Here is a 13,022-nt window from a genome sequence, read left to right as displayed (position 1 = left end):
GGCTAGCTTCCCAAACTCGCCTCATTACCTGTGCACCCTGCCCCCATGGTGCCCTGTTGATTGCCTGCTGATCACAGGCAGAGCTACTGGACTTGCCTGGAACCTACCAAGATTCCTGCCACTGGTACCATTTCTAAAGCCCAGCTGTGTGCTATGGATATAGTTCAGGGTGCTTGCTACCCCTTCCAGAGAGTGAGTCAGGTGATCCAGAGTGGGAGCTTTGGCTCAGTCTAGGTCTGACTGTGTAGCTGTAAAGAAGTGTAATAAATTGTTTCTGGCCCAGCTCATGGTCTATTTATAATTTATAAATTGACCCAAACATAATACTGTGCATCAGTCAAGTACTAGAAGTGGACAGTTGGTGGCTTTTGCCCGAAACATCGATTTTCCTGCTCCTTGGATGCTGCCTGACCTGCTGTGCTTTTCCAGCACCACTCTAATCTAAACCCTGGTCAGCATGGTCTGTTTTCTTTGCTGCAAACACATCAGATAAAGGGTAATTGACACCACATTTTGCTGATTAGGACCTGGACATTCTGCTGAACAGAAGGTTGTGCACATTTGCAACAGTCCTGATGCTTTGACTGCTATTGACTGAAATCCCGAAGTGAACTGGCAAGTTGGATTTGCCAAGTTACCACGCTGCCTATCAGAATGGGGAATTCTTGCTGCCTAGGTTTAATGTGCTGGGTTAAGAATGAGAAACCACAATGAGGTGGCATGACATAATAGTGGGGATGTTAATATATGCTAAAAACACTAAGTCATGCAAGAAAGCCCGTCACTGCTCAGTAGCGAGATTCCTATCTCATTGTCGATAAAGCGCGGCGTTGGAAAAAGCACAGCAGGTCAGGCAGCATCTAAGAAGCAAGCGAGTCGACATTTTGCTCTTGACCCTTCATAAGGGCTGTCTCACCACTCAATACTTGCTTGGAACTTGTGCTCTCATCAGCTGGAAGCACTTCACTGCTGATCTCACATGATTATCCAAACTTTCTCATGAAAGCCCACATCATTCAAGGCCTCGGAAGATTCCAAGTAATGTAGATTAGCAACAATCTTCCTCAGCATTCTGGAGGTTAGCAGAGGCACATATTTCACAGCCATCGACTTGTTCTAGGCACATGTGCAGCTTTTTATTTGGGTTTTAAAAACTGCATCAGCTTTTACACATTGAGACCTGTGTATCAATGGAGAAGACAGTGTAACCCTGCTACCAATTCATCCCTAGTGCTCAGTGACTCACTGGGACAATTGCTCGTGATTGTCTGTGTGCTTTGTTTGCAGAAACAAACTCCAGGTTCACGTTGAGACTCTGGCAGCAGCTATGGATCAGGAAATGATGAGCAGTCACTGAAGTTGCTGGCTACTTCCTATAATCCAAGCAACAAAGCATTAAGAACAGCCCTGGATCTTCTTCTGTCATTCAGTTAGAGCAGGGTGGATCAGTATCTGAACTGCTTTTCCCACCTTGAATCTACAATTATTAGTAACTTTATCTAACAATCAATCCCATTCTTGGAATTTTCAATTGAATTAGCCACCAAAGCTTTCTCGTTGGGACATCTGCAGCTGGTGTGAAGGATGCTTTCTCTGAATGATCCAGCTCCATTTTAAGGTTGTACTGCATTGGTTTAGACTCATCCCTTGCACGGGAGATAATTTCTCTCTGGGATGGTTTCGTGGTGCAGCACTATCATTCCTCCCTCTGAGCCAGAAACTCCATGTTCATGTCCAACTTCATATTGTGGCCTTACTGGTTGATGATCAGTTCATAAATATATCCAATACACATGTGGCAGGTGATAAGAGAGGGAGAGTTTGCTCCTCACCCAAAAACCACAGTGTAACAGCCTCCCTATGTTAAAAGACTCCATGCACAGGTTCTTGCTGTGAGCTATGTTCCCTCTAGTGTTTTTCTGCTGCTGTGTTGACCTTTGAGGTGCATGCAGAGCAGTGGTTTCTGGAACGGAAAGTCAGTGCATCCTCACACAGGTTGGCCTGCACGGTAGCAGGAATATTAACCAAGAGTAAGTGTCATCCTCATTTTGAGAAGCTATTATAAAATTGCTCTCTTTCTGCAAAATCAAGTCTATTTATCATCTTCGGTGTGTCAATTAGGTAACAGCTTAGTCTCCTATATTTACGTAAAAATGAGAAACCTCTCATTAAAAATTAGCCTTTAGCATTGTCATCATTCTGATGCATCTGCACTACATCTTCCCCAAGGCCAGAATAATCTTTCCAAGGTGTGATGTCTAGATTGAGTGAAATACTCTAGATCACCCAGAGTACCTGGAGTTCTGTAAGGCCAACAAGGATATAATATATGTGTTCCAGCGATGGCTTTGACATTCTGTTTAGCTTTGTAAACTGTGACATTTGCCCTTCAATCAGTGGATGAGTGAAAGGACATTGCTGAATACCGATGCATAAGGTGGAACTACACATGATAATCCTTGATTAGGTTTTATCAATGCCCTCTTCCCAGCCTCCCCTCTCCTCCAGAATCTCTGTCCATCTGACCATTATTTTTTTAACATCTCTTCTTCCTGTAATCTTGAGTTTTATACAATGTTAGTCTTCCCTTCACTTAACGCTGTGCCATATTAGCTGCCTTACTTATGAATGGAAAACCATTGACTTTACAAGTCTGTGGGTGTCATGGACATTGGTCGCATATGAAATTATGCTTGTCATGATGATAAGTGAAGGGGGTCTTATTCTGAAAAGAGGTGCCCTCAAAGATGACCAGAAAACTTTTTGTGGTGAAGTCATTTCAGAAGGTAACATTAAATAAATAACGTGGTTCCATGTTCTGAAAAGTTTCTCTTTGAAGCTGAAAGTTTTCATAATGAGGATGTATATTGACAGCAGAGCCTGGACATACTTTGGCTCATACTGTGAGCTCACTGAACCTCTTTAAACATGTGGTTTTTGTGGTGAAGAAGGTTTTTCTGACTGATTTTCACTGACTAATTACCTCTGCTGCTTCCCTCTCATCAGCCTACATCATAGGGCCTCCTACGCCTGCTTTCCACAGATGATCCCTTCCTTTCTACCAGCAGGAGATAGACTAATGCATCAGGTAATAAAGAAATAAACGCAGGTTTCAGCAACAGATGAGTGGTGACAGCAGCCAAGTTGGGTATTCCTGCCATCTTACTGAGAAGTGGTGTTGCCCTTTAACTGGTTAAAGTAGTTCTTTCCTTGGCGAGTTTCCAAAATAATATTTGTTCCGTTACTGGGCTCACTTATTTCTCCCACTGTAACAGTAGTCAACTTTGCTGCTGTCTCAACTCATCTGCTGGTAAAATTCGCCTTTATTTCTTCATTACCTGTGGACTTAACTGTCCCACTGCTCTGGCCTCTCACAACTCCCCTCTTTGTAAACTTGATGTCACAGAAAAGCCTGACCCTTTCTTCTGTCAACATATTATCAAAGGAGAATGTGGGCTCAGCCTGCGGCTCCTTTCAGCTACCTTGATTGTCTGTTTGCAAATAACTATCTTGTTATGGGCCAGACCAGACTCCCTCCAAATACTTTAAGATGGTAGCCTAGACTCTGATTTTTTTCTTATTTTAAAAGCAGATGTCAAGCGGATATTCCAGTCGAGATGCAACTGGTCAAACCACTTGGCTTTAAGCAAATCAGAATTTATTTAAGCACTACATTTGAAACATGAACGAAAGGAACCAAATTTAGAAGAACACAACTTTGGAAAAATTAACCGATCTAATACTATGACTATTATAATTCACTGCTCCAATGCAGTAACATCCCATAAACACACTGCTTGGCAAAAAGGTAAATTCAAGCACAGATTCTTATAGGCAGGAGGGAACAACATCCAGAGAGCAATTTCAGAAGAAGCTCAGAGGAGTTCTTTACTAAACTTCCCTGGACTCACATATCTTGTATCTGCTACAGCTTAAACAAACTAGAAAAAACCTGAACTGGGAGAAATGGCTACTCCCCTTCCATTGTTGAACTAGACCATTCCTAGACTCTTTATCACATCTGCTTTCATTACATCTCTTGGAGAAAACCAGGACAAAATCATCTTTTTAAAGTGACAATTTTCTAATCTCGATGGCACGGTGGCTCAATGGTTAGCACTGCTGCCTCACAGCACGAGGGATTTAGGTTCAATTCTAACCTCAGGCAACTGTCTGTGTAGAGTTTGCACATTTTGTGTCTGTGAGGTTTCCCTCTGGATGCTCCAGTTTCTTCCCACAGTCTAAAGATGTGCAGGTTAGGTGGATTGTCCATGCTAAATTGCCCATTGTTTCCAGGGATGTGTAGGTGAGGGGGACTAACCATGGGAAATGGAGGGTTGCAGGGATAAGATTAGTCTGGGTGGGAGAATTGGTGTGGACTTGTTGGACTCATTGGTCTGTTTCTATATTGTAGGGATTCCATGAATTCTGTCTTCTGTATTCCATTAGATAATTAGTCCTTTAATCGGGGTACATCATACCTTACATGTCTGTGTTACACCTGTTCATGTGCAATACAGATAGGAAATTCCTGCCCTTCTGATAAAGTTCTCCTTCTGTGACCAGCTATCGCTTTGCATGCCCTATTCCTTTCTCATTTCTGTATTAATATCAATAGTTTTAAACTGAGAGGTAAGCCTTGCGACCCCTCTGGTATTGGAAATGTAATTACCTTGGATATAAACCATTCTGCATAAAGAGAGGCAGTTATGAAAAAAAAGCACAAAGCTTGTTATAAACTGTTTGGTTTTATTATTAACAAAAGAATTCTGCTAGGAATTTCCTTGGAATTATTCTGATCAACTGATATTGTGTTTAATTTTGAAGATCAGTAGACACTTTGCGAAACTTCAACTGAAAATTCCTAGTATTAAAATCTTCAAATTCATTTTTCTCATTAGATTAGATTACTTGCAGTGTGGAAACAGGCTCTTCGGCCTAACAAGTCCACACCGACCCTCCGAAGAGCAACCCACTCAGACTCATTTCCCTATACCTAACACTACGAGCAATTCAGCATGGCCAATTCACCTAACCTGCACATTTTTGGACGGTGGGAGGAAACCGGAGCAAACCCACTCAGAGAGTGTGCTAACTCCACACTGACAGTTGCCTGAGGCAGGAATTGAACCCGGGTCTCTGGCACTGTGAGGTAACAGTGCTAACCACTGTGCCACCGTGCCACCCAAGCACGACTTCTGTAATGCTTCACAGTTTTGACTGTAACTTATTGAGAAGCTTCCTAACTATTTATTCCAGCTCATATTCATTAATTCAGTGCCAGTAAATCAGCATCTCATTCCTCACCCTGCTGAAATGAACTCATTCTAAAACTATTCAGCAGTTATTTGACAACATTAGTTTGTTTAAGTTATCCGTGCGAGAACTGAGCTCATTTTCTTGTTTACAGCTCCAAATTAGTTCCGTGAGCAGTATGATTGTCAGATTGTTGGTCTATCCCGTGTGTTGGGTGCCATCAATGCCCATTCACACATTCTGAACAGTTTCGACATAAGCAGCAGGATGATATAGTGTGCACTCATTGTTTATTTCTCATAATCATAGATATTGTTACAGAGTTAATATATGAATAACAAGCATGAAACTTTTACAGTAGTAGAACACTCCATCACATCACCGGCATGTTTCTCCACCCCAAGGATTATAATGATGCAGGAAGGCAGCTCATCGCCACCTTCTCTAGATAATTAGAGATGGACAATAAATGTTGGCTTAGCTAGCAATGCCTGAATGATTGAATGAAAATCAAGTATCTTTTATTCTAAGAAATAACTAATTTTAGGTAAATGTAATCTTTAAGACCACTACCGTGAGAAATACTTGCTCTTCACCTGATGAAGGAGCAGCGCTCTGAAAGCTTGTGATTTCAAATAAACCTGTTGATTATAGCTTATGACTTCTGACCTCGTCCAGCCCAGTCCAACACAGGCACCTCCACATCATGAGAGATGCTTGCATGCACGATTGATATTAATTCAGATGATCATGTTCTTTGGGAGAATGGAAATTACTTTTAAGTTCACTTTTTTACTAGTAGACATTTTTAATGTTGCTCGTGATACATCAAAGTATGTGCTGTTTTCAAACAGACAGAAACATTACTTTGATCCAAATGTGTATCTGTGCCTTTTAAAGAAATTTAAATATTGCTATTTGTAGTTCATATGTAACTCAGAGTCTGGTTAACAGTTATATTTAAGGGGGCTAATATCAACTTGAGGAACCCAAAGGATGACCATAATGATAAACAATTCAGTGTCAGGTTGGATACTTTTTGGAAGTCTGAACATTTGGAATGATGGTTCTTAAAATTGGCCCTCAAGGCAGCAATTTAACAGCCATAAAATGGGCACACCAGTGATTACTTTCAATCCTCACACAAATGCAGGAATTATTATTGAACTGTCAGTGGCATCACAACAAGACCATTGGGTGTGAAAATGAACCTGAGCCAGACTGCGGCCCACACTGTCAAAGAACTAATGGATACCATAACATTTCTCATTATTAGAACTTTAACTGAGATCAACCAAATGAAACTGGAACCTAATATCTTCAGGCTCCTTATAGCTCAACTGCTTGGACTTTAACCAACTGATTAATCCATGTTGTTTAAATAAGATGAAGATTTTACTGAGTTTTGAGAAGATTTGTAGCTTAGGTTGAGGTTTTGGATGTAGGTTTGCTTGCTTATTTGGTAACATCTTTAGTGGACCTCGTGCGAAGCAATGCTGAAAATTCCTGCTTTCTATTTATATGTTTGGGTTTCTTTGGGTTGGTGATGTCATTCTCTGTGGTGAAGTCACTTCCTGTTCCTTTTCTCAGGGGGTTGTAGATGGGGTCTAACTCGATGTGTTTGTTGATAGAGTTCCGGTTGGAATGCCATGCCATGTCCTTCCTCATCCGCATATGAGGATACTAGTGAGTATCGATTGGGACAATACATCCATCCTAGGTCAAGCCAAACAAAGACATGCATGAGAATTCGTAAAAGCATGGAATTCCAACCGGAACTCTATCAACAAACACATCGAGTTAGACCCCTCTACCACCCCCCTGAGAAAAGGAACAGGAAGTGACTTCACACAGAAATAACAGCACCACAGGAAATGACATCACCAACTGAAAGAAACCCAAACATATAAATAGAAAGCAGGAATTTTCAGCATTGCTTTGCATGAGGATGTTACCTAGTAAGGTAAAGAAATGTCTGGAAATGAACCTTTCAGCTTAGCGAGCAAACCTACACCAAAATAAAGATTCAAGATGGCTGCATTCAAGGGGAGGCAGTGGATAGTGGCAATGTCACTGGATCATTAACCTAGAAGCTAATACTCTGAGGACATTTGTTCACCCTGTAACTAATGGAATTTAAATTCAAAGGCTCTTTATTATTTTCAAGGTACAGGTTAGGAGTGTGATGGAATACTCTCCAGTTGTGTGGATGGATGCAGCTCCAACAACACTATCAAGGACAAAACAGCAATTTGATTGTCACCACATCTACTCCCTCCACCACTGACACTCAGTATCAGCAGTATGCAGTATCGACAGGGCATCCCACAGAAATTTACTAAAAGGCCTTAGACAGCACCTTCCAAACTCTCAAGCATTTGCATCTGGAATGACAAGGGGAACACCATTACCGGCAAGTTCCCCTCCAAGCCAATTATCACAGAACATAGCACAGGTACAGGCCCTTAGGACCACCATGTCTGTTCTGACTATGAAGCTATTCTAAACTCATCCCATCTGCCTGCACATGGTCCAAAATCATCTTGACTTGGAAAATGTATCATTGTCCCTTCAGTGTTGTAGGGTCAGAACCCAAATGGCATTACGGTTCAGCTACAGCACATAGACTGCAGCAGTTCAAGAAAACAGCTCAACATCAACGCCACAAGAATGATTAGGGATGGTGCAGATAGCAATGCCCACATGTCATGAGTGCATAAAAATAACTTCAAGAGTACATCTTGCAAAATTGCACCCGTTCCATTAGAGTTATTGGGAATAAACTTTGTGTGCCGGGAATGCACAATTTTGCAAAGTACCTTCCAAGTGTACACAAAGACAGTGCATCCGATTCTTTAATACTTGAACTCAACTACAGGATTGTTGACTGAAACAAGTCTGGTGATGTAGTCCTTTTGAAAAAAAGCAGAGAGGCAGATTTCCAGCAGCATCTGGCCAGTCAGCCAAATGCCAGTGGTGTAGACATCATCCATCAAAAAATTAATAAGTACTTTGAAAAATATGCAGATAAATGACAGCTAGTTCAGATTTTTAAAAATGCAAATCATGCTTGACTAGCCTGATTTGAATTATTTGATGACATAATGCAGAGGATTAATAAAAAACATAACGTATGGGACATGGTATTTCAAAAGGCATTTGCTAAAGTACTACATAATAGACTTGTTAAGCAAGCACGTGGCATTAAAGAATAAGTTAAATGAGTAGTTAAAAGGACAGAAAGTAAACAGTTGTGGTGAACTGTTTTTCAGACTGGAGGACAGTGTATACAGGTGGCCCCAGCAACTGGTACTGTGACTACAGCTCTTTTTGTTTGGACTAGACTTCGGGATGCAAAGCATAATTTCAGAGTTTGCAGTTGACGTAAAACTCAGAAATGGGTGGCATGGTGGCACTTTGGTTAGCACTGCTGCCTTACAGCGCCAGAGACCCGGGTTCAATTCCCGCCTCAGGCAACTGTCTGTATGGAGTTTGCACATTCTTCCCGTGTCTGTGTCGGTTTCCTCCCACAGCCCAAAAATGTGCAGGTTAGGTGAATTGGCCATGCTAAATTGCCCATAGTGTTAGGTGTAGGGGAATGGATCTGGATGGGTTGCCCTTCAGAGGGTCGGTGTGGACTTGTTGGGCCAAAGGCCTGTTTCCATACTGTAAGGAATCACGATAGTAACAGACCTTTCAAAGGCATAGGTAAAATAGGCTAGATTCATGATAGTTGAAATTCAAAAGTGTGAAATGATTCATTTTGGTCAGTGGAATGAATGAAGCAGTATAAATGAAGCAGTACAATTTTAATAGGGACACACAAACGGGTACTATAGTGACATATGCAGCAATGAGTGATGTGCTGTGGAGTGAGCAAAATGCCAAGCACAAGCAGTGTTCTCTTTAATATGTGCGGGTTTAAAGAGACCATCAAGCAGAAAATAAAATGGCCACACATGTAAAAGAGGAAATTGAAGGAAACATTGCTTTGAAGTATGAGTGTAGAAATCTTTGGAGGCAGCAAGAGAAGTTGAGAGAGAGTTAAAAAGGCATTACACATCCTTGGATCTATAAACAGAGTCAGAGTACAAAAGGACGATAAATAAACTATACCTTGACAGAATGTGGTTTAACCTCAGCTGGAGTATTGTGGGTTATTCTGGACATGGTCATTGACAGCTCCTCGACAGGTTTATTCTGGACGCTGTACATGAGAAATGACACCAAGGACTTAACAAAGCTGCAGAAGGAGATTTAATAGATGGGTACAGAGTCTTTGGGTTACATAGAAAAATAGATGTTGTTCTTTGAGCAGAAGAAGTTAAATGGAGGTTTGGTGGTGTTCAAAATCAGGAAAAGTTTTGATAATGTAAATCAAGGTAAACTGATTCAAGGGACAGAAAGATTCTTGATAAGCAAAGGGTACAAATTTAAAATAATTAGCAAAACAATCACAAGTGACATAAGAAAAACAACAAATACTGGAGATCACAGCCGATCAGGCAGCAGCCATGGAGAGAAAGCAAGCATCGGCTCTGATGAAGAATCATCAAGACTTGAAGCATTTGCCTGCTGTCTCTCCATGGATGTTGCCTGACCTGCTGTGATCTCCAGAATTTATTGCTTTCGGTACAGATTCAAGCATGTGCAATAATTTGTTCCAACATGAAGATAAAGCTGTTCACACAACAAGTTGTTATGTTCCAGCATAGGCTACCTGAAAAGCTAGTGGAAATGAACTCACCAATGACTTTGAGAAAATACTTGGATGAATCCTTGAAATGGAAAAATATGCAGGGCTTAGGATCAGAGCAAGGGAGTAGGACTAATTGTCTACTCTTCCAAAGATCTAGTACATGCATACTGTCATTCTATCTTTTAATTTCGCTGATGGTGAGTTTTTTTAATGATTTGCATTGAGTAATCATGTGAGGATGGAGTCCTGCAGAGCGCAAAATTCACATTATCACATTCCTTTATAGATAGTGACAAGCCTCTAATGAAAAACCAGCATGATTCGCGGTCACAGGTGCCTTGGGGTACCACACTGGAGCCTTCCAGAACAAACAAAGATGTCATAGAAGATATCAACTCTCCAGAACAGTACGTAATGTAACATGCATATCATCAACATTCAGAAGCAATTTCCCCATCATTATTGTTTTTAATGTTAAAATCAAGACTCTCCCAAAAGACATCTTCTGCTAATTTTCAAGTAATTTGGCTTATCATTTGCTCATATGATACATTTAGCTATTTGTCCTCAACTACAACTATATCTCAATGCTGTGACATTTAGCTCAGAACAATGAATAGCAGTGGCGCTATTTAATTGCTGACTAAATCACCAGTGAAGCCTTTTTCTACATCTTTGCACCTTGACAGGAACTCAAATAGCTATACAAAGATGGTTTGACAATTAAATATTATTACCTAATTCTCCAGACAAAGAAATAGATCAAAGCCTCACGTTCTTTAGCAGAGCTATCAGCTTCAGTAACATTAAGGAACTGTTCCATTTCAATGACATCCACTAGATGATCTGCATACTGATGACCTTGAAATCTCCTATTGGACCAGCCTTTCTTTCTGCCACTGTGACAGGCAAAGACAGCAATCTTTGTGGGTTCACCTTAAGATTCTTCAGTATACCCTGGTTCATATGCTGCAGCAGCGTCACACTAAGGAGAAATAGTTATTTTTGATAACCCTACTTTGGAGTTGCTGAATGCTAACACATACACTTTAATTAAGTAGCATTGGTAGAAGGTTTCCATCACTGTATACACTTCAATGTGTATCATAAGATAAGAATAAAATTATTTTATAATCAATTTGACACTCCTTACAACATTAGCCCAAGCAGTGTTATGGATAGAAAGGGCATTCAGGAAAGGATATTAATAGCATCTCTGCTGAAACATTTTTAGGGGCTAGAGGACTAAAGTCCAAGAATATCTCAGGGATGTCCAACCTAATTTTGTTATGAGAGAATTTGTATGAGGCTGCAATAAGTGAGAATGCTCTTCGTGGCTCGAGAAAAGCTTTGCTGTGGTGCCGATCTGTGCTCAATCACCTGACAGTCGATTCAGAGTCAAAAAGTGTGGTGCTGGAAAAGCACTAGCTGGTCAGGCATTATCTGAGGAGCAGGAGAGTTGACGTTTCGAGCATAAGCTCTTCATCAGGAATGTGGGACTGGGGGGGAAAGTAACTGGGAATGCAAAAGGTAGATGAAGGTGGGGGATGATGGTATTAGGTTGGAGTGGAGGGTGGAGCAGATAGGTGGGAAGGAAGATGGACCCGTAGGACAATTCAAGAGGGAGGTGATAAAGTGAAGGGAGGAGAGATCAGGAAACTGGTGAAATCAACATTGATCCCGTGTGGTTGCAGGGTCCCAAGGTTGAAAATGAAATGTTCTTCCTCTAGGCGCCGGATGGCTGGAAGTTGGTGGTGGAGGAGGCCCAGGACTTGCATGTCCTTGGCAGAGTGGGAGGGGGAGTTGAAGTGGTCGGCCATAGGGCGGTGGGGTTCAGCACAGGAGCTGACTAGTTTCCCACCAATGTTTCAGGGAAGCCTAAACCCAGAATGATAACATGATCTCAACACAACTCAGGATTCAGCCACCCCAACACTAATTTTGCATGGAAGCTGAATTCCTGCCAAGAACTTTCAGTTCCTGCCAGCCCAAAAATATTCAGAATGCATTTTAAGTGACTTGTGCACAACTTTCCCATAATTCCCAAATTAAATAATGCTCTGTTCCAAAGTGAAAAGGTAGCATTTTACCTGAGTGACCAAGAATATAATTAATAAAGGTGACTTCACTCCACTGGCAAAATAGATAACAATTTAAAGTAGCAGTAAAGGGGAAGAATGTTATTAGAACAAATGGAAAATGAAAATAAATTCAATGAAAAAGAGAAAAGGATATCATCCCTATAATAGTGGGAACATGCACATATGCACTAATGCTGGCTGCGAACACAAATTTTACCTCTGCTGTTATTGATGATCTATGTCTGCAGATAGTAATTGAAGAAGATCAAGCTGGCAAGTTTCACCATCAATGGCTTAATAGAAATTGTATCAAACAGGTTTTAACTTTATAGTTAATGATCTTACACATACTAAATTATAGCATATATTTGATAAATAATGATTAGTAACTTCTTATTCTCTTTTGCAGTATACAGCGCAGACTATCTTTGCAACTACCCATTCTTCATCATGCGTACCTGCCATCAATAGGTGGAGTTGATGCTAGTTGTGCCAGTCCATGTGTTAGTCCTAATGCCAGCCCTCGGCACAGACATGTGCAGCCATCATTTCGAGTCATGGTTTCCGGCCTGTAAAGAAGAGGTTTCGTAGCCTGAACTGAAGGGCACTCAGTGTTTGGACTGTGTACTCCACCTAGTTCTTTGCTACGTACACACCGCACGCTCTCCCTACCACAGAGGAATAGGCATTTGAAACAGACACTACTGAGTTCCTGAGCCAGTTTGTGTGGTCTTGGGGAGATGTCCTGAATCTGACCTGTAGCCTTATCTGTGAAGTTTTTGTTTCTGCATAAACTGGATGTATGTTTCCTTCCCAAAAAGAATGACAGGTTTTCTTAAGGAAGCAGGGACTGAAGGTTTATCAAAACTGCACAATGTTTTTTTTTAATGTCACAATCACAAGGTGAGAAATTTGAATTGCTATGCAAAATTTGATATTTAATAATGGTTCACACATTAAACGAAATCCAGCATATAAATTTTAAT

The 13,022-nt window shown here is 41.0% G+C and overlaps 1 protein-coding gene across 1 annotated transcript in view; it reads left to right on the top strand.

Moving 5' to 3' along the window:
• gabbr2 (gamma-aminobutyric acid (GABA) B receptor, 2) overlaps positions 1-13,022 on the top strand; it is a 419,830-nt gene extending 406,808 nt beyond the window's left edge. The window contains exons 17-18 of the mRNA XM_060825690.1: positions 10,242-10,362; positions 12,446-13,022. Coding sequence (XP_060681673.1) covers positions 10,242-10,362; positions 12,446-12,611 — 287 coding nt within the window. The 3' untranslated portion in view covers positions 12,612-13,022. The remainder of the gene's footprint in view (positions 1-10,241; positions 10,363-12,445) is intronic.

The sequence above is a fragment of the Hemiscyllium ocellatum genome, chromosome 5 (assembly GCF_020745735.1).
Source record: "Hemiscyllium ocellatum isolate sHemOce1 chromosome 5, sHemOce1.pat.X.cur, whole genome shotgun sequence".
Taxonomy (NCBI): Eukaryota; Metazoa; Chordata; class Chondrichthyes; order Orectolobiformes; family Hemiscylliidae; genus Hemiscyllium; species Hemiscyllium ocellatum.
The sequence above is the reverse complement of the archived record's forward strand: the minus strand, read 5'-3'. Positions and strand labels throughout refer to the sequence as shown.